The 22,188-nt window shown below is 50.9% G+C and overlaps 1 protein-coding gene across 1 annotated transcript; it reads right to left on the bottom strand.

Moving 5' to 3' along the window:
* Positions 1–11,409: 11,409 nt before the first annotated feature.
* LBH (LBH regulator of WNT signaling pathway) lies at positions 11,410–21,646 on the bottom strand. The gene is made up of 3 exons (XM_054290337.1): positions 21,509–21,646; positions 20,675–20,777; positions 11,410–12,332 (listed from the first exon to the last, which is right to left on the bottom strand). The coding sequence occupies exons 1-3, from the start codon at positions 21,532–21,534 to the stop codon at positions 12,129–12,131; spliced, it is 333 nt and encodes a 110-aa protein (XP_054146312.1). The 5' UTR covers positions 21,535–21,646; the 3' UTR covers positions 11,410–12,128.
* Positions 21,647–22,188: the final 542 nt, after the last annotated feature.

Raw genomic sequence — 22,188 nt, 5'->3', positions numbered from 1 at the left:
CCCTGGTGCAGTGGAAAGCCAGGCCCAGGGGACTAAACCAAGCAGCCTGGGACTCCAGCTTGCCTAACATGTTCAGAGAGCTGTGGCTAGCACACAACTGCCTGTACCTGCAGCAATCAGCTGGCTCTGGTCAGCAGCTGCCCCTGCCCAGGACTGGGGAGGCACAGGGTCCCCACCAAGTGGTCTCCTGACAATCTGGGCTGGCATAAAGCCAACAGGAGTTATTTTAATGGATTTTTTTATTTTTTTTTAAACCCTTATTTCAGTGCAATGTTCTGCTCCTTGGCTGGGGAAATGTTGGTGGCAGTGAAGCTGGAAGGGTTGGGGTCCTTGCTGCAGAGGGTGCCAGCTCTTCTGGAGAGGATACAAATCTGGGGTCCAACGTTCATAAATTACCTTTTTTTCCCCCTCATCTCCAGCCTGCTGTATGGGGCTGCACATCCTCACCCTCAGGGATAGAGTGAGCTTCCCCACCCATACCTCCCATGCCAGGGGAGGGGAACTATGGGGAATAAGAAGGAAAAGGCAAACAAGCCTTGTTTTGAACAGAAGAATAAAGAGGCCGAACCACAGATGAGACATTACCACTTCAAAAGGGTAAAAAAATAGATAACAACATTAGTCACCAGCAGTTAAGGACCTCCAGCCTCCACAGCCTGAGGGGGCTATGAGGAGCCTTCCATCCTCCACATCTTCCTCATCCTCCTCCTGCCTGTTTGCATCATATGGTTTATGACAAAACAACTTATTAAAGGAATTACGCAACTGAGGCCCTAATCCTTTCCATGCTGGATTTTTCCAAAGCCTCCCCTGTATCAGGCAATCCTGCTGGAGACATCAGCTACCTGTCACAAGCCCTGTGGTGTGGTCAGCTGTTTTAATGAGGCCTCAGCTCTTCAGATGCTGGCCTGCTTTGTTGGGAAGCTGGCTCACATGAGTGTGAAAGTAATCCAGGAAAAGCACTATCAGTGCGCTCAATTTTGGGGGCTGGCCCTGCCTCTGGAGTTGAGCTCTGCCCACAAGGAGGTCCCTCAGTGGAAGGACATCTTTGCACCTCACAGGGCAGGCTGGAGCTGGCTCTGCAGCTCATGGTCCACCTGGGCCACAGGAAACTTGTCTCCTGACAGGGCCCAGTGCTAGCTGCCCTGGAATTACCTGGGAAGGCTACCTGAGGATCAAGGAGGAATGTGTGAGCCTGTGCATAGGTACCTCTGCCTTCTGGGGTGCCTTTGGGTACTCCCACCCAGGGCTGGCAGATTTGGTCCAGGAGCCACCAGAGCAGCATCCTTGAACAGAGGCAGATGCTGCGGCCTTGCTGTACCCAGTCACACCAGGACACCAGGACAAGCCTCCCCACGTCACTGTCCCCCACCCAGGGCTCACCACCAGCAGGGACCAGCCCTGCCCTGCCCTCTGCAATCAGTTTGGCCTGTGAGGTCTGGGCCAGAGCTCCGAACATCCCTCAGGCTGCCAGCAAGGCACAGGCACTCAGAGCAAACCTGTTCTGTGTGTTGGAGTCACCCCCAAGAGCCCCAGCACCGTGGCAGGTTTCACACACAGGGTGAAGGGCACATGGCATGTGAGTGTGGGCTCGGGTAAAAACCCAGCTCCCACGTTTGCAAGGAAATCATTACCTGCTAATTCAGTTCGCTGGTTTCAGACTGGGCTCCAATTTTGTGTGAAACAAATAAAATCACCTGCACAAATCCCACCCCTCTAACTGCAGCCTACTGGGTCATCTCAGCCAGGCTCAAATCCTCTGTAAACAGCACTCATAATGACAGACACCAGGCTGCTGGAAGCCTCTGCTCACATTTGCAATGTGTAACACAGCCATGAAAAGTGTATCTGTGTAATTAGGAGCGCTCAGGCGGTGACTCAGACATTCCAGTGCACTTTCTTCTTGTTAGTGTGCGAAATCTAACTGCACTCATTTTTTCCAGTGACTTTGGACTTTAAAAACAGCAATTAGCAAAGGCAACTTGTTATCAGCTCCTGTCGGTCGCTCGTCCTCCCGCCAGTCCTGCGCTGGGTTCTGGTCACAGGCAAAGCTTTGGCAGTCATTTCCCCAGACTTGCTTTGGTCCAGAGCACCAGGACAGTCAAGTGAAGAAAATAGGTGCTAAACCTGAAGCCCTTCCTCACATCTTTGTGTTAAGCATCTGATCATTGAAGTATCTCTAGACTGGACCCTTATGTAACACAGCAAATAGTAGATAAGACATGGAATAAAACTTCGGAGGCATCATTTTCTCACTTCTCCTTCTGGTTACCACTTGGCAGGCATCGATAGATGGAAAGTGAAAATGCTGTGCTCTCATGGTTGTGCTTCTCCTGCCGTGTATTTTAGGGTGCCTTTCATCTGTGCTGCTCACAGCTGGCTTTACTACCCCGGCATTGTCACACCCTGCTTCAGCTGCACGAATGGCAGGCTGCTGCTCTCCACTGCTGCTCCGTGCTCTGCCCTTCCATGAAACGCTTCCAAGGGTGCTCTGGAGCCTGCTGTGCTTTGCGAGGGGCAGGGGAAGCTGCTGTTCCCTCTAGCATGCTGCTGGTCCCTGGATTTTCTTTCCTGGTGGGACTGACTGGTTGTGAGACCCCAGCAGAGGAGGTTGAAGGACCAGCCTCCCCCCAAAATCTGTGGGGAGACTCTTGTCCAGCCAAGTGCCCAGGTGAGCCACCACAGACCTGGACTGATGTGTGGGGACAGAAAAACACCCAAGAGAAATATCTAAGTCCACAACATTTTAATATGAAAAATTGGAGTGGAAATAGCAACTTTTCCTGAGACACTGAGGTGGTTCCTGGTGAGTAGATCGTGGTTGTCTGCCATTTTCTGCAGTGAATCTCTGACACACACAGAAAGGTGGGTACTGTGCAAGATCCATGAACACTCAGAGGTTTTTGCTGTGGGAGCAAGGGAGCAATCAGGATCAGGCAGCTGGGCTGCAGACAAAAGGCAGGGAGTCTGTTTAACCTCCTTGGTCTGCTTTCCTCAGCTCAGGTGGGAGGAACCTCATCAAGACTTTGTGAACCAGCTGCATGTGGTTTGTCCCTGACACCCCTGCTTCTTCCTCTATGGTCTTCATTGCAGTCTTGCCTGTGTATTCCTCATTCTTCCCATTCACAATTGGGGTTTTTTTCACCAGTTATGTCACTTGATGTGACCGATGTCCTGCTGGGTCAGGGCTATTTTTTAAGAAATGTGAATTTTCCAGCAAATTCAGTCCACTGAGCTCACACAGAATGGCTGGCCATGGATGCATAAATCTTTTTGTGCTACATAAGTGGAGGCATTGACATGTGAAGGGGCAAACCCAACAAGGTGAAAGTACAAAACAAACCAAGGGTGAGGTTCAGCTCCTCTGGATTCAGCTGCTTGAAAACTGGGCATGCAAAAAAATTGAATGGTTTGGGTTTGGAGGGGACCTTTAACATCATCTAGTTCCAGCCCCTGCCATGGACAAGGATGTCTTGCACCAAAGCAGGTTGGTCAGGGCCCCATCCAACCTGGCCTTGAACACTTCCAGGGATGGGGCATCCACAGTTTCTCTGTGCCAGTGCCTCACCACCCTCACAGTAAAGAATCCCTCCTAAAATCCAATCTAAACCTACTCTCTCTTCAGTTTGAAGCCATTCCCCCTGTCCTGTCACTACAGGCCTTTCTAAATAGTTCCTCTCCATCTTTCTTGTAGTAGGCTCCTTTCAGGTCCTGGAAGGCTGCAAAGAGGTTACCCCAAAGCCTTTTCTTTTCCAGGCTGAACAGTCTCAGTTCTCTCAGCCTTTCCTCTGAGGAGAGCTGCTCTATCCCTATAATCAACTCCATGGTTATCTCCATCCTCTTGCTGGCCTGAGGACATTCTTTCCAGATAGGCTGTTAAAATGATTCACTTTCTGGAGATGTTTACTTCCTTCCATGGAGTACAGCAGGATACCTAACAAGTGCCTCAGACTAAACACCCAGATTTTAATTACCATGGAGGCAGCTTAGCGTGACTAGCCCAGTGCCAGGGTGGGAGCTGGCATCACAGGGTCTGAAGCTTTTGGAGTCCTTGCTTCCAGGGTCTGGAGCTTTTGCTGGCTCTCTGGGTAAAACTCAGCCAAATAAACCATTTCTTCTTACAGCAATGCAGATTTCTTCTGATCAGGTTTCCTCAAAAGTGACTGCTGCATGACACCAGGAACCTTCCCTGTAGACAAATATCTAAGGCTTGTTGGAAGAGACAGGTGTGGAAAGTCAATGATGAAAAGTCCCTATAAAGAACAAAATACTCAAGTTAAATACGATACTTCTTGCATTGTGTGGTCAATCCCATTTTACAGAGGTCAGGAATAATTACAGAGGTTTAGTTGCTCAGATAAGTAAGGCAGAGATAGGAAGTCCTGGAGAAATTGCTTGGGCTGCTACTGAGAAAAAGCAGAGAGGATTCTGTATGGAAAGGAGCACATGGACAGGGTGCAGTCTGTGAAACATGCTGCAGCAAACAGGCAGCTGAGAAAGGCCCTGGAAGGGGCCAGGACAGCTCAGGAGTCCCTCTGGGAGCACCAGTGGGTGCACAGGAGCAGGCAGCACGACTTTCCCCTGCCCCATCTGAATGCCCACAGGCTCTTCCCTCTTCCACACAGAGGCACCCACAGCAGACTCAGCCAGGAATCCACATCCGAGTGCTGCAGCTTTGGGCAAATCCCATTTCGGGTCAGCTGAGAGCCCCATGGATAGAGACAGGTCATGAGACTGCCCACTACAAAATCCCTTTGTCCTTGAGTGCCGGGGATAATGGCCCCAGCAGGATCTGCTGAGCCTGGCAGGCACTGAAGAGCCCCTGCAGATTTCCCCTGGTCCTGCTCTCAGAGCAAGCTCATGCAGGGAAAGTCGTGCTGCCTGCTCCTGTGCACCCACTGGTGCTCCCAGAGGGACTCCTGAGCTGTCCTGGCCCCTTCCAGGGCCTTTCTCAGCTGCCTGTTTGCTGCAGCATGTTTCACAGACTGCACCCTGTCCATGTGCTCCTTTCCATACAGAATCCTTTCTGCTTTTTCTCAGTAGCAGCCCAAGCAATTTCTCCAAGACTTCCTATCTCCTGATCCGAGCAACTAAACCTCTGCAACTAGTCCTGATCTCTGTAAAATGGGATTGGCCACAGAATGCAAGAAGTATCATATTTAACTTGAGTGTTTTGTTCTTTATAGGGACTTTTCATCCCTGATTTTCCATACCTGCCTTGCCCTCTTGTGAAGGTATCCCAAATCCCAGCAGGTGGAATGTTACTGGATGAAACCCCCTGAATTCATGGCAGAATGTGCCAATTACCCAGGAGGCTGAGCAGAGGGTGAAGCAAACTGTGGCCACTGGAGCAGGGCAGGGCACTGAGAGGCAAATATCCCACCTGCACAGACACAGACAGACACACAGACACACACAGATACACACATACACACACACACACACACACACACACACAGAGCATCCTTGGCACACTGGAAAGGCTTTTCCCACCCGACGGAACATGGAAAGCAGCTCCATCTCTGCTGTTTGCCCCACCAGCCACCTTCAGCCAGTTCCCCTCCACACCAGGGGACCCAGCATTGTTGTCACCCTGCCACAAAGTGGGTTTTAAGCAGGGAAGTGTGGCTGCAGCCCCGGTGGCAGCAGGGGTGCAGGCAGCACCCACAGCAGGCCTGGCACTGCTGGCAACAGCTGCAGTGGAAAAGAGTTGTCAAACACTGCTCAGGAAGGCTCGTGCTTGACAAATATTTGTTGAGCTGATTGTAACCTGCCTGGCTCATAGCTCTGAATGCAGAGTACCTGTGGGGAAGAGCTCAAACCCCTGCAGTACAGCCACTCTTTTTCCCTGCCCTGGCACAGCTGGAGAAAGCCACAAACCTGAGGCACCTGTTCTCAGCGTGCAGAACAGCAGGAGCAGGCTGCTGCATGGCAGTGAGCACACTGGGATTATGTTCCCGTGTTTCCCCTTGTGCTGATCCTCACCCTTGCAGTCCTGACCCTGGAGGAGGTGGGGAGCTGCCTGGCTGCAGCTGGACTCTGAGGCTCTGGCTGCTGCTCCATCCCTGCAGCTTGCAGCAGAGATGCAGGCTGTGCATGAGCATCCTCCAGCAGGGCACTCCACACAGCCTGTGGCCAGGAGCACCCCTGGGCCAGGGGATGTTTGGGACAGAGGCAGGACACACTCTGGGACATGGAGGGCAGGAAATACCTGGGCTCCTGAACTGGCTGAGGGCAGAATAAAGAAGGAAGCGCTGAAAAGGAAAGCAGAGCTGCAGTGACATTTTCATGCTTGGCTTCTGACATCCTCTCCCTCTCATACACTTGACTTCCTTGCTTATTTTTATCAGATGAAGCTGATGGTCGCTGCTACGGTAACCCTGTGTGGTTACAGCTCTGGCAGCCACCGAGTGCTCAGTGCATGCTTCCTTTGTGGCTTGTGCACTCTTCCCACCCCTCAGGGCTCTCAGAACACCGCGTTTGGCTTTGTTATGCCTCAGCTGCCTGTTGTGGTGGGTGGAGGTTCACCCCTCCAGGCTCTGCTCCCTTGTCCCAGGCCACTGCTATCTGCCACCTCTTCTTGTCCTGTCTTTGCTCTCTTGGTGGGAAAGGTACAGGTCACCCCAGGCATGGGGCTGGGGGTTTTTGTTTTAACGTGGATAAAGCACAAGACAACTTTCACAGAGTTGGTAACTTGGTGTGGGAGAAAAAGCTCTTCATCGACAGGAAAAGGTCTGATTTGAAACAACAACCAAAAAAAATTACTTCTCTTGCCTTGACTCCAATCCTTCCCCTTTTAGCCGTTATAGGGAAGGTGAGACCAGAGAACAAAGACATCTCTTTCCCAGCTGGTTTGTCTCCAGTCCTGGCACCCAAAGTGCCCCAGCCTGCTGCCCCAGGCTTTTGGATCATGCTGGGGCCATCAGCACAGTCGAGCCCCACACATCTTTTCCTTCAGGTGAAGTTCCACTGAGCAAAAGTTGGGAGCTGCAGAGGTCAGTGTGTGCCCCAGGGAATGTCCTGGCCACATTTCCAGTCCTTCAGGCACAAAACCATGGAGCCACAAGGAGCTTTGGCAGAGCAGCTCCCCACTATCATACCTCACAACCCCAGCCACAGTGCCCTCCCTTGCTTTGCAGCAGCTCCTGTTCTCTCCATCCCTGCTCACCACCACATAAACACACACAATGCCCCCACCAGTCCCAGGCATTTCCTGGGTGAAGCAGGTTTCTCTGCACTCAGTTCCTCCCTAGGTGATGGGCATGGAGCCTCTTCCCTCCCACTCCTAAAGCCAGCACTCATAAACCTTCATTTGTGTGAGGATGGGTTTGAGCTTAGCTCAGCAGAGCTGCTCTCCAGCCGGGCTTGCACAGCCCTTTCTGCGGGTGGGTGATCACTGGGGCTCTGGAAAGTGACACATTTTTAACCTAAGTGGCTCAAAGCCAATGACACTGTGCTTGTGACACTGCTGGCCTCCAGGACAGCCTGGATGGGCCACCATGCCTCAAGGATGTCCCCCACGATGCCCTCCTGCTGCAGAGACATTGGCACAGACTCTGCTGACCGTGGGGACACCAGGCAGGTGCATAACTAAACTCTGCTGTGCTCCTCTCACATCCAGACACAGACTTGTGCTGGCCAAACATAAGCAGGCATCACTTGAACCATGAAACACCCAGAGCTTTTCTCCTCAAGTGAGGATTTAGGGATAGCAATTCCTCTTCTTTATACAGAGATGTGTGGTGCTCAGGGTTGCTTTTTGAGAGCTCAGAGAATGTGCATTACAGGCTGTTGCTCCTCACATCTCCTGGGTTTGTTCCAGGTGAGTGGACTTGGAGGATTTTGTTTTAGTTTTGATTGTGCTTCAAGGTATCTTAAAGCAGATCAGCATCACAAGGATGAAAGCTCCACGTCCTCATAGGCTGGGAACTTCCTGCTGGGATTAAAATTGGAAGGAGACAGCTCACCTGAAAGAAAATTCAGCTTCTCCTGTTGCTTGCAATGATAAGGAGACTGGTTACACCAGAGCACAACTTCAGCCTGCACAAGGGGAGCTGTTTCTCAGGAGTGGCTGCTCCCCACATGCAGTGCTGGTGAATTATCTTTGCACTCCCACAGAGCAATAATTTTTCCTGTCTGCACCCAAATGTAGGCAAAGTCAGACACCCATAGTTCATGTGCAGAGGTTCAAGTGACTGTGGGCTTGGTGAAGGTGAACAGAAGTGGATGCACACTGAACACTACAAATGAAATGTCTGGGAGAGTGAGCACAGGCTGAACTAAGCAGGACAGCAGAGCACAGCTTGCTGTGTCATCAGTTTCAACTACAGGGCAAAGCTGGAGGAGGACAAATGCCTCAGGTTTAAATGTTACCCAAGAGGAACGTTGTTCTGTGCGCAAAGAAAGGTCCTTATGCCACCCATCATTCCTCTTTGGGATGACTAAGGCTCAGCCATTCAGCACCAAGCCCATTTTCATTTGATGATCCAAGCTCCAGTTTAGCCACAATAGTTGGAGTCAAGGAACAGGAAAGAACCTCCTTGCCACCAGCACTGCTCCAGTCAGATACAAGGCAGACCCCCTGGCTGAGCAAGCCCCACTCAGGGCCAGCCCTTCTGGTTTTACCCCAAAACAGCATGATATATCAGGGTTCATTCTGATGTGAGCCTGAAAAACCTGCTGGTGTGCAGCACATGGAAGCAGCAGACAAGTTCAATGTGTTTGCAGTTTCCTTGAACAAAAACGTTCTGGGTCAAGAATAAACATCTTTGCTGATTTCAGACCAGCACATCTGGTTGTCTTGCAGCAGCTTCTACAAGGCAAGCAACTGTGCCTGAGGAAATGAAGACATCAAAGCACCTCTGCTAGAGGCTGACTGAAGAAAAGGAGAGGTCAGCTTTAATATTGCATTTGTTCCCATGGCATAAAATATCCATGAGGGTTGAGCAGGATACAATTCATCTCTGAACTGTGGGGCTCACACTGAGCATGCCCTCAGTTCAAGCATTTAATGGAAAGGTCATTAGTTAGTGTATTTAAACTAGTCTCATGTAAACACAACACTCCAGCCTCAGCTGGGCTTGTTTGCCTAGGTTAGATTAGAGTGTTAGCTGCCAAATCACAGGAACTTCTATCCACGTACCTTAAAGATATGGGTATTCCAGGGTATTTGCTTCTTATCTCCGGGTTTTAGTGGAAAATTTAATCCCATTAAGTACACAGCTTGAATTACTGAACCCTGGCATGGTCAGACTCCTACAGCCAGAACAGCGCCTGGGTACCAGAGCAGCTCAGAGTCACACTCAGAAATGCCATTTTCCCCAGCAGCAGCACCATAAACTGCAGCCTGTGGCCACTGGTGAGTGCCAAGGCAGCTGCTCAAGCAGAGCTGACCCCTGGAGCCAGCGTGGCCAACACAGACAGCCCTGGGTAGCTCAGCTGAGACCTACGGGCACCCAGCAGGGCAAGGCTTGTCTTCCTGAGTGCTGCTCAGGGCAGGGAAGAGCATGCACAGGGAACATGACTAACAGCAGCTGTGAATAGTTTCCACTCTCCATTACTTCATGCTCTGCAAGGTTAGGTAAGGGGGTAGATGTAGATGACAGATATAAATACAGATTTTTTTTTTTTTCCTCAGGAATAAATAAACCAGAGCAGCAGTTTGCTGCAGCCTTTCACACAGCAATGAGCAACCACAGGAAGATGGAAGGCAAAGGTGCTGCCCCTCAAAGTTGACTTAGGTTTCCAATGCCATAGGGCCAGCCACCAGTATGAAACCAGCATCTCCAGGCTCAGCTGATAACCATGATCTGGAAGGTTGACCATCCCACCCCACTTTCACAGTAAAAACAAAGCCAGTACGTTTGGAAAGCATTTTCAAACTTTATTTACAACTGTCACAGTGACAAAAATGTAGTTTGAAAAAAATGCTAGCTTCTCCCTGAGGCTCAAAAAAGAATTACAGAAATATAGAATGTATATCATACAACAGGAGTTTTACTGGAGTGCTTTGTTCTTTAGATACGTTCAACAACAAATAGAAATATACACAATACTTCCAAAAAAAGGATGCAGACAGAAATATGCAAGTCTTTAGGGCAGACAGCAGGTCTGAAGTCCAAGGATTGCCATCTCACTGCTGCCCACATGGTAACATCTTTGATATAGAGCTTTGACTGGGTGGTACAGATGGTAGAGACCAATAGAGAGTAACACTTAGAAATAAGACAACTGGCTGGTATGCAGGTGTACAAGCTCACTCCAGTAAGACAGCAAGACTAGAACAAGTGTTACAGACACAACAGCTGAATCCATTGCTAGAGGAAATGGTATCACCACATCATGGCTGTTCAGTGATCACCCATCCAAGGTGGGCAGGGAGTGTCTGACTGGGTCTGCGTGGCTGGACCTGAGGCCAGCTGCAGTGTAGGAACACTGAATTTCTCCTGCTTTGTGCTAACTCCTCTCCAAACTCCCATCCGTCCAAAAATAGTTACACAGCTGATAAATTATTGCCATTATGTTGAAACACAAGCAAGACAAGACTAAAACAATCCTGCCAATACATTAAAAGCAGTTCCCAAACCCCACCAGCGTTTAACTACTCATGAGGTATTAAAAATACAAATACACACATGTCCAAATAGATTTTAAAAATGGAACCAGTTATAAGCAAAGGGGGGTGGCATTGGGATTATTATGGAAGTTTGGTTAAGGCCTTGACATTTCTTTTCCTCTTCCATGACCCCAGATTTGGTTTAGGTGGTAACTGCTCTCATCTTATCCCAAGACTGACTGGCTCCCAAGCTGGTCCCCAAAGCTGCAAGACCATCCCTCCTTTCCAGGGGAAGCAGCAGGTTACCTGGTCTGGCAGCAGACTGGCCTTCTCCTTGAGGCAGGACATGGTGAAGAGAGGACAAACCCAGATCTCACAAGCCAGTCTGCACTTCATTAAAACAACCATGAGCGTTTCACCCTCACTAAGAAGCAGGAATGCATCTCGTCTCAGGACACCCAGGCTAATCCTCTCCCAGCAGACCCCATCCTGCAAACCCCGCTGGTGATCCACACTAGATCTGGTGTTTTGTCTTTGGATGACCCCCAGGTCTGGCAGACCCCCTCCCAACACTCCCACCAGCCTGTCCTGCACTGAGGAGGCCCTGCAGTGCAGAGCTGGAGGAGAACCCCCCAGCCCAGCCCTCTCAAGCCCATTGACCAGCAAGTTAAGAGACACAAAACCCTACAACTTCAAGGACACCAGGGCAAGGAGGCATACATCTCCACCCTTAGGCTTGGGGCACTGTACAAGATGAGACCACCCACAGCAGCCTCAGCAAACAGGAGAGAAAAATCTGAGGTGTTCAAACCTACATGAGCTCTTGCTGCAGACAGAAGCACCTTTTTACATCCGATGCGCACCACCTGCAAGATAAGCTAGGGCGTTGCAGGAGAGATGACAAGCAGCAGCCTAATGCTATCCTGCAAACACAGCTGCTCAGCATTGAAGAGTCTAAAGGCAAACAGGGGGACAAAGTAACTTTGGGGAAAGTGGCTGGGAAACAGGCTCAACAGCGAGAGCAAGAAACCAGACTACTCCTATGGACGCTCACCTTACCCTAGGAGGTGCCGAACCAGGGAGAGCTACAGGCCCCTTGTCACTAGGTCATTTAGCCATGCTTCGCTACGGACACCCTTCCACCCCCCAGCACACAAAATGGAAGCTGTAAGAAAGGCAAATCTGAGATATTTTGGCTCTGTTCTCATGCTTTTAGCCAGAGGCAGCTCCCAGCCAAACGCTGCCACCTCCAAGTTTCCTCCCCCTTCCCAAGCTCCCCCCTCAGCAGTCCTCGTGTGGTCACCCTCTGCCATGTGCTTGGAATTTCACTGCTGCCTCCGCCTCGGAAAAATACAGATAATGATCTCGAGAACAGCAAACATTTCTCTGCGTTACTTCCTTCCTTCCTCAGGAGGTCTGGTGACACCGAGGGCTTCAGTTCTCAATACAGAGAATACAAAAAAACTAAGATCTCGCAGGTGCAAAATTGAACTTGTCTTATTAAAAGACTTTCAAAGAAAGTGTGGCTCTTCCTTCAGAAGGGTGCAGTCCCTTGCCTTTCCTCAGACGCCATTTATTGCTCCTTGTTGTCCTTCTTTGCATCTTCACAGTTTTCTTCCTCCTCCTCCTCCTCGTCCTCCTCCTGCACAAGGAACTCCTCGGGCGGCCATCTGAGCTCACCGCTCTCCACGTCGCCCTCCGTGGGCTCCACCACGATGGAGGGCAGGCGGTCCTTCAGCTTGCAGTAGCGATCAAAGTCCGAGGGGTCGGGGAAGATCTGAAAGAGCCAAGGAACACGCTGTCAGAGGGGCTGCACTCGCCAGGCTCGGCCAAAAACACAGCTCCAGACACTCGGGTCTCCAGGGCAGGCTAGTCTGGACACAGAGTCAACCACTGAGCGATGGGAACGCTCTTGGAGTTGTCAATAACCTTTTCCAGTCTCCAAGTAATGGAAATGAGCCTTGCCCAGGAGGCTCCCGAAGCACGCGCTTGCTTGGACAGCGCTCAGCAAACAGGCACCTGCCCTTTTGGATATTTAACCAAATGCCTCACACCCCCCCTCCACCCCTGCTTTTGCATTAATGCTCTTCAGCCTGCACACAGAGCTCTCTCCATCAGAGAATCTGAGATCTCATTTCCTGCTGCTGGTCAGGCTGCACATCAGAAGAGGCTTGCTCTCCAGGCTCTGCTGCTGAGGAGGCTCATGGCAACCCAGGGCTAGCACAGCCCAGACTCCTGCAGCAAGGGCTTGTGTCTGGTATCACTCCAGGGCCACAGAGCCAGTCTGAAATAGCTCAGCTGCATTTTAGAGATAATTCTGGCAGCACTCTGCACACTACAGCTACCAGACATCAGCAGTGAAACTCAGCAGGACACTCATTTTATGGAAGGGCTGGGGACTGCATTTCTTCAGGAAAGGGGTACCTGTGGCACACCCAGCAGTTATGCACTGTACTTCCCATGAATACAAGGACTCCTCGATTTCCAGCCCCTAAAGGTTCACCTTTCCCATTCCATCCCACCCACTGCTTGCCACATGGATGCACAAGCTTGTGCAGTGCAGGGCCCATACTCACTGGTAGTGCCAGTGATGGACACTTTGATCCTACCAGGAACTGAGGCAAAGTGTGAGTAAAGGGAAAAAAATCCCTGCTGGTGCAGTGTTAGCAGCAGCTTTGCATGACTAGATTGCAATATGAACAGAAAAGTTGTGTTACTTGTGGGTAACCTGCTGGGGGAACACCTTCAAACCCCAGCTCATCCAGAAGGGAACTGGATGGGTGATAAAAAGGTTAGGCTATCACTGCTGGGTGATAAAATCCACTGGCTACACCAGACCTCATGGTTAGTAGGCAGAAGATTAAACAACCACCACCTGCTATTTCAAACCATTTTATCAGAGTGTCCATTTCACATCAGAGTTGCATTTAAACACCCCAAAGAAGAAAATGACAAAGTGCATTTTCCCCTTGAGGTTGTAGGCCAGGTGAGAAGTCATGTGGCTGCACTTTCCTTTGAACATCACCTGCATTCCAGTGAGTTACATGAACATCCTTGCAGGGAGCAGCACTGCCAGCCTTGGCCTCAGTCTGAGAGCAAGATCTCATCTGCTTTGATCTCTGTGGTTCCAGTTACAAAAGCAGGCTCCCCATCCAGGAGCCCTGAGCATTAACCATGAAGCCTCATTCTCCTTGTGCCAATCATCTGGGCACTCCCCACCTTGGGAAGCCCTGGCCACAAGAAGTGAAACAACATCCTATCTGCTCCTTCAGCCTAGCAAATATTAGCTACAGCATCACCTCCTTGGCCATCCTCAGGCTTCTACTGTTCATTTTCCTTCACACCCAAAGCTTTGTGGCAATCAGATTGGGAAAGCCATCGGGCTGCTACCTAACACAAATTCAGACAAGGGAACAGAAAGAAACGCACGAATCGGGGGCTGTTTGCACGTGATCATCTGGTCCTGGGGACAGTGGTGCAAGACTCCAGCTCCCACCACCCCTGTTTTTCAGGTGCACAAGAGCAGCTGAGGTCCCTTGAACACAGGCACATCAACCTGGGCATTGCAGCGTGAGCTGCTTGCTATTAGTCACTCCCAGCACCGGTGAGACAGCAACTGTTTCTTGGAACTTTGTGGCTTCTGCTTGGCCAAACAAAATCAGTTTCAGGCACACAGTGCATTACTGAAAGTACAGTCAGTGGCTCTTAAGCATCAAGTTATCTAAACCCAGGATAGGGAAAAAAATACTCTTGACATTATATGGTTTAGAAAGTTGCAATGGAAAAAAAAGTGTGGTTCAAGAGGTTACATAAGCTGATAATGTCATGAAAATAGCCTCCTATGGAAGAAAAATAGCAGTATAATAATTAAACTAACCTTTGGCTGCTATTATTTTAAGCACATTAGGTCAAATTGGAGCAATTTCTTTGAAAATAGCCTGCCAGATTTTTTTTCCAGAAACTAAGTAGTAGTCATTTCCTTACAAACAAATATCCGCAAAATGTGGTGTGCAGCTTTTTTAATAATAAAAAAAAAACCCTAGCACAATCTTATCTCAAACAGCTGCAGGACAGGCCAAACCCAAGAAGGTCAGGATTTTTTCCACTAAGTCATGTTTTTTAATCGTTGAGGCAGCATGAAGGGAGATGTTGCAACTGCACTTTGAAGGGGCGTGGACAGTCAATGGAAAAAACACAGAAAGGCAGATTTCCTCCAGTGTGATGGGCAGAGTGACAGCAGTCCAAGCACAGGGGCCCAAGGAAAAAGGGTTTGAGACTTAACTGTACATCTGGGGAAGCCAAGTGAGAAGGTTAACCCAACCAGCCTCCCCCCTCCTCTTCACAGAAAAAGATAAGCAAGCAGCACTCTCTCTGTCCTGCTCCAGTAGGGCCATGCTGCATTTATTGCAGGCCTTATTTATCTTGTCCCACTCCAGATCTAGACAATGGGGAGAAAGAACCCCCCTAATTTACAGCAAGCTCCACACTGGGGATTGCACAGCTCAGCTCTGACCTGGGAGCTCTGCACCCTGTGGCACAGCAGCCAGGACAGCAGCACCTGCCTCCTCCAGGCCTTCCTGCCCAGGGCTGTGGGAGGAAGGCTCTGCACCTCCCTCCCCACAAACAGAGCAGGAGCCATGGGTTAGCTTCTCCCTCTCTGCATGACCTTGCACACAGCTGAGGCAGGCACCTTCCCCTGGCAGACCTGCTCACTCGATGGGGACAAGTGACAAGCAAGTAGCTGTGATGGCTGCCTAAAAGCAAATTTGCAGCAACTCAGAGGCATCTTCCACCCCTTCACTTGCACGACACAGCACAAGGGCTGTACCATGCACAACACAGAGCATCCCCTGTAGCTGAGCCCCAAATCCTGGCCAAGGAGAGAGACATCCAACACCTCTAGATCCACAGAGGACATGACATGTGTGTTGCTTCTTACACCATTCAACACAGCTTCTTGCTAACAGCAAGACTGGTTTTTACAGGCCCCTCTGGATTTCTGTCTGGGAACTGCTCTCCTCATGAACTTATCCAGATCACACACAAATCAACCAAACTTTTGCCTTGCAGCTGGAAAGGGCAGGGAAAAGCAGAACTTGAAACAAAAGCCTGAAATGATTTTAGGACGATCATGTTTGCCTCTGTTTCAGATGATCCAGCTCTACTATCCTTGGATGAAGTCCTGGCAACAAGAATGGAAAGTTTTCATTGCCCTGGGGAGGCTCATACCCTCTCTCAGCATTCACAGGGATGGAGAAACACCAAAAGCAGGAGAGATGTCAGGCAATTTAGAAGATTAGCTCAGCACTACCATAATCCAAGTGACACTTGTAAATCCAAAACAACTTCCACATGTGTGCTCCATACCAACACCCATAGTTAAAATGCCTGTCTCCCCTCCCATGGGGCTGAAAAGTATTTAAATTGTATTACAGGGAGACTAAAGCAATGACATCTTTCCAAATTAAGTTACTGGTTTGGGGGAAAGCTTTGCTTGACTGTGGTAGCTCTAGACAAGACTGCAAAGTCCACACTGGGAGACATCCCACTCCAGGCACAGGATACATCACTCATCCTCCTTGGACTGAATGGCTGAATTTTGGGGCTCTTCAGCAATATCAATATTCCAAATCCCAAATCAGCATTGAAGTTCTGAAAATAAAACTTTAGTGCCACTGAGAAGCATGGCAAGCTCCTTTCAGGAAGTGCTTTGGTGGCCTCTCTGGAGGGCTCCTCCAGCCACAATGTATACATTTACTCACACAGCAGTCATGACTCAAAAACGAGCTCCAAGTATGCACATGGCAGCTGTGACTCAGGTTGATGAGCCACAACAACTCCCCAGCCACAGAAATACTGCCCTGTTTCAGGGCATGATGTCAGGGAAACTTCCTACATCTAACCATTTTCCCTCAGAGTAACAAGGCATCAAAGTAGGGTGGAAAAAACACACTCTGAGGTGTTGCTGCTCTGTCCTCAGTGTGGATTTCAGTGGAACACTCGTGCACAGCATAGCTGCCAACATGATTGCTTTTTTATCTGTTTATCCCATATCCTGCTTCTGTCCTCACTGAGGTCCCAGACCCTGGAATACACATTGACTCTGCCCATTAATCTTGTCTAGCAGCCGTGCTTGCTATCACCACCTTTTTGCAGCCTGGCCTCAAAGCCTTCCACAGCAGCAAGCAGCACCTCCGAAGGACTTCCCCTGCACAAATCAAAGCTGCACAGACGTGAAGCACCTGACAAGAAAACAATTACAGAGGAAGTTCAATTTCCTTTGAGCCAACAGCCCTTGGGCCAGTAACACACTGGTGGTCCAGTTTAACTGGAGGGATCCAGCACACACAGCTCCCAGGGAAAGCCAGTGCTTCCCCAGGGCTGGTGAGGTGGTGTTGCACTCACCAGAAATGACTTCCCCAACACCAAGCTTTTGGCACAGCCACTGGAGAGAGCCTTAAGCCTATTTACCCAGATTCAGGCACTCTGACGTGATTGCCAGCGAGCTGTGGCTGTGATTAACCCGCACAGATCCCAGCATGATGCGATCACCACCTAAAGAGCTCAGGCTCCCCATGACAACCAAACCTCAGCTGCGGGCACGAGGCAAGCCCAGCCTCTGCAGGCCACTCTCCTGCAGGGCAGCCTCAAGGAGCAGCGAGCCCCCTGCCAGCCAGCCTGCAGCAAAGCAGCTCGCTCAGCTCAGCACACACACTTGGGGCATTAAGGCACTTTCAGTTGTGCTCAGGCCCTGCTCCACTTCCAAGAAGCAAGGTAGGACTGCAGTCAAGGCGCTGTTTTGACAACAGCTCCACGAAATGATTAATTCAGCCGCGGTTTCAGCGGCATTGTTCGTGCTGCTGGGAGACAGCACAGAGGACAAGCTGGCAGAGGGCTGACGAGGCTCTTCAAAGCACAGGTATTTCTGGGGCTGGGAAACAGCAAACAGTGCATTGGCCCTGGCTGGCAGCAGAAACAGCCTGGCTCGCTGGACACTGCCAGGCAGGAAGTGTGTGAAGCCCTCCACAGCCACATCTGTTTGCAGCAGGGGCAACTTGAGCCATCAGCTGCATTTCAATGAGTTTTTTGTTTAGTAAGTCCCATGGGAATTATGGGACATCTATTAAAGATCCAGAAATAGCTTCTCACTGCAGGCACAAGACCCAGCATGACATCATCTCTTCAGTCACATCTTCTGTTTTGTCTATGCTGCCCTGTTCTGAGACTCATGCCCCAAATTCACCACTCACTTCTGCTCAGGCCCTTGGAACCTGAACCATCTTCAGGGGGATCAGACAGCAGCTTGCTGTCACAAATACAGTAATAAAAGCTGTCTTACAGAGCATGATTTTGAAGCTAGCGCACTAGCTTACAAGCATTTTACATATTAACTGGAAAAAAGGCAATCCTATGATGAGAAAGCATGATTGCCTTAAGCCTATGGAAGAACTCAGTTAATATTGGTATTCCTTCTGTAGTCTGAGTTTTCACTATTGAGCAGTGATGACCAGCTTAGCAAAGGGCACAGTGCTTAACCAGGGAGGAGAGTGCAGACATTCAGCTCATGTCTAGGACAGACAGACACCCCAGTGGGTGAGGGATGCAGAAGCAAAAAGCCAACAACCCAAGCTCCCTTCACAACCACTGAGACACAGAGGAGCCAAGAAGTTCAGTGAACTCCACAAGACAGAGGAATCCGATTGCTAAAGTTTATAATCAGGGTATGAGCTTGCTTTCTCAGTTTACTTCCAAATAAACCAAAAAAAAAAAGACTTTGAAACAGTTCTCTTGGTAGGACAAGTCTGTCTGCAGCGGGTACTGATGTGCTCCAGAATTCCAGCAGTGGAGCTGGGCTGTACCACCTCCTCTGGTCCAGACAGTTCCATGCCTGCCTCTGGTGGCAGAAGCAGCCCCCAGTCTCGGGCAGCATCCCACTGACCAACTCCCAGGCAGTCCCTGCTCTACACAGCTTGAAGGGGGAATTTTGAACCCCAGTTTGAGGTCTTCTCTGTAGTAAAATGAATTCAAGTTCTGCTAAATGAACAGGACAATTTTAAAGCTAAAAGCTTGATTCTGGCTCCACTTTTTATTTTTTGCCTCTCATAGCCAGCACAGGGCTGTTACACTGTGAGTGCCTGACTCTGCAGATGAGTGGAGGAAGATGCTGCAGCTCAGAACAACAAGCCTCAGTGTAGGAGCAGTCATGCTCCATTAGCCCTGTCTGGTTTTAAGTTATTGCACTACAGCTCTCAGACAAGCATACAATTTTCCATGTACCAAACTCTCTCCATCAGCAAGATGAGGCACAAAGTGCCAAAGTCTGAGGTAGAACAAAAAGTCCATGGTGCTATTTGCATCAGATTTGCCCTTGCTGGTCTCAGCTGACTTTTCAACCCTTTAAGGATGCTTTCTACTTACCTTGACTTACACTGTGACATTCTCAGCCTAGCAGCCAGAGAAGGAAGGCTGGATCCTGCTCCCCAATCCTCTTTACACTAACCTGATTTAGAGGTAGACCTCCTACACAGCCCACACACTACTAATGCCATAAGGGTCTTCCATTTCAACTCCTCTACTCTTGCTGCCACCACTCTTCACCACATCAAGGTGAAGTTTTCCTTGCAGGCATTTGAAAAGCAATTATCTACCACTAGAGCACTAAAGAGAGCAGATCCAGGATGCAGAAGCCCGGCACAGATATGAGTCGTCAGCTTTTATGACTCACATGTTCAGGTGATCCACTCAAAACCAAACAGTCCTGTTCCCCAGTTGGCCAAAGCAGACTTTATCAAGGTCATTAGCACTTGGGGAAGAACCTGACTGAAGTGATCATTAGAACAAGCAGGGCACCTGGATTCTGCCTCTCCCTGGGAATTTGGATGGGTAGATTGAAGGATTTGACCTGATTGGGTTAAGCCTCTTCATAAGGTGACCCATAAAGGCAGCCCTTGCAGGTTACTTTGATTGCTACAGATTTAACAACTGGCATTGCCTCTGCACTCTGTAAGGGAGGAAAGAGAGGCTGCACACTCCCCACAGCTCAAGTACTGAAGCACAGCACAGCTATGAACCAAACAACTTGCATTATCCAGAGCCGGAATCCTGACTAAAAGAAGGAATGCATCCCCTTTTCCTCTACACAGCTATGCCTTCTGCTGGAGGCCTCGGTGGTGGCCCAAAGTTCAGTCGATTTCATGCCCGGGTGCACTGCTGCTGCCTTGCAGTTCCCTTTTCAGACAAACATTCAGCACCTCATCTGAATGCACACTTGGAGCAAATGCCTCCGTGCAGATTGTGTAACATCTGCAAAGGACAAAGCCTGCATCTGGATGTGCTGGTAAGAGTCACCCAACACACAGAGCAGATGCAAGTCGTCTGCCAGCATCCAGCATCTGTGTCAGAGCTCATCAACGAGCCTCCTGGAAGTAAGGAAAACCATGGAGCTGGGAAGCTAAGGTGCCTAACTTGTGCTGTGATTAACTACAGGCTAGGAAATGAAAGGGATGTTAAAACTAAATCTAGCTGCAGACCACTTCTTCATTGATCTAGAGACAATAGCTAACTACATTGTTCAGAAGTTTCAGAATGAATGCAACTCGTGCCTCCAGGTACCGAAATCTCCAGTGACATTTCACGGCTCATTTAGGCTGTGTCTGCCCTCACTGTCTCTCACAGAGGATTGTTAACCCTTTCAAATGGGCACGTCAGTCAGGAAAATCAAGAACAAGATCAAAAAATGTGGATGCCATATAAACAGCATCCTGCTCTCAGCAGATCAGCTCTATGCTGTGTTACAAAAATCTCATGAGCCCTCTCAGCCCAGTGAGTGCCATGAATCCTCCTTTAACCCATCTCCCACTGAGCCCCGGGAACGCTGAATGAGCAGGGGCTCGGTCACTTCAAAACAAATGAATCCTCTGCCAACCCACACTGATAGCGAGGGATATTTTAGACAGCCATCTCCTGCCAAGCAAGCATTCCAGTCTGTTGACTAGTTCTCACTACTGCAAGACCTGCCATTAGGTCAGGCTATGGAAACGTGAGTTAGACCAAGCTTAACAGTGTAGCCCAGGCAATTCCACACGGGATTAGTGCCTCAACCGCCAGCCAAACACTCACCTGATACGACAGCCCATCCTTGCGGGGGCTTAGTCCGATCTCATCCATGGCTGGGGTGTTCATCATCACTTCAGTCATTTCAGCGGATCTCAGATAATCAGAGCTAGAGACAAAAGACAGCATTCCAGTGATCCGAGGGGCTACGGCAGGACCGAGCACGATTCAAGCAGCGAAGCGAGCAGCGGAGACTGTAGGCAGTCTATTTCTGGTCCCTTCCTTCCTGCCCCCCCTTGGAAGGCAGCGGAAAAAGCTCAGTCCCTCGTAAGCTGGAGCTGCATCCAATGCCCTGGGAGCACCTCCCCGGCTCTGCCCAGGAGCCCCAGCACAGCCGGGGACGCTCCGGCAGCAGCGCTTCGCTGTTAGCCCAGCTTCCCCCAGCTCTGCCCCGCTGGGAGAGAGGGGGGAAGTAAAAAAACCACAGTAAATAAAGTGCAAGCGCGGGGGGCTTGGTTTTTCTTTCACTTTTCTTTTTAATTTTATTTCTCAAGCCGGTGCGCTTTAGCTCCCACTGACTTATTTTACAACCTCGGGGACTCCCACGCCAGCGGAGCGCGCGACGCCAATTCCAGCTCGGCTCTTCCAGCCTTAATGGAATTTCCAGCGCGAGAAAAGTGAAGCGAACTCCCTCCCGCAGCCGCTCACCCGTCCCGCTACCGCCCGCCGGGGAACCGCCGCCACCGGCCGCCGGCCCCTCGCCGCATCCCGGGGCCCCTCGCCGTCCCACTCCTCGCCTCACCCCGGGGCGGCTGAGGCGGCATGAGGGGACACGGTCGGCTGAAGGGGCTCGGCCTCAAGCGTCCCCCCGCCCGCCCCTCACGGGAAGCGCCCACTCACCAGGGCAGGGGACACAGCACAGACATGAAGTCCCAGCGGAGGCTGCCCCAGGCAGGGGGTGGCGGAAGGGGCACCCAGGCGCTGCGGGACGATGCGCGGCGCTGCCGGGGAACCGAGCAGGGTCCCTCGCACCTTGGCCGCCGCCTCGGCTCTGAGCCCCGCGCTCGCCGCCGCGCCGGCTTAAATGGCCCCGGGGGGCGTGGCCCGGTCTCAGCCCCGCCCACCTGCCTGACGTCAACTTTTTCATGAATGGCCTCGGCGCCGCCCGCGGGGGGAAGGTGTGGGGGGGGGTGTCCGTCTGTCCGTCCGTCTCATGTCCCCGCCACAGCCACCCCGTGCCGGGCGTTCCCAGTGCAGGGAGGTCAGAGCGGTGTGTTCCCGCTGTCCCGGCCCGGGCCGAAGCGGGGTGCGGCCCCCCGGCTCTGCTGCCGGCACCCCGAGCATCACCGCGGCTGGCGCTGGGTGTCACGGAGCGGAGCGGGTCGCGGCCCCTTCGTGGCGGTGGCGGCCGGGGACACGGGCAGGGACGGCAGGTGCCCAGAAGGGGCAGCGGCCGCCCAGCCCCACTCCTGCCAGCATCTTCCGTGCCCCGCACCGCCGGCGGGGGTAAAACCTGAGTGAGCAGCTCCAAGGGGCCGAGTTATATTTAGCAAAATAATGTGAATCAATGGCGGGAAGGC

The sequence above is a fragment of the Melozone crissalis genome, unplaced genomic scaffold (genome assembly GCF_028551555.1).
Source record: "Melozone crissalis strain CALT ecotype California unplaced genomic scaffold, PUWL_Pcris_2 ptg000081l_1, whole genome shotgun sequence".
Lineage (NCBI taxonomy): Eukaryota > Metazoa > Chordata > Aves > Passeriformes > Passerellidae > Melozone > Melozone crissalis.
This window is presented reverse-complemented; position numbering and strand designations above follow the sequence as displayed.

Coding starts and splice junctions, on each gene's coding strand:
- LBH (XM_054290337.1), bottom strand. CDS start 21,534: ATGTCTGTGCTGTGTCCCCTGCCCTG. Junction 20,778..21,508: donor GTGCTGTGTCCCCTGCCCTG/GTGAGTGGGCGC, acceptor TTTTGTCTCTAG/CTCTGATTATCTGAGATCCG. Junction 12,333..20,674: donor AGGATGGGCTGTCGTATCAG/GTGAGTGTTTGG, acceptor TGGCTCTTTCAG/ATCTTCCCCGACCCCTCGGA.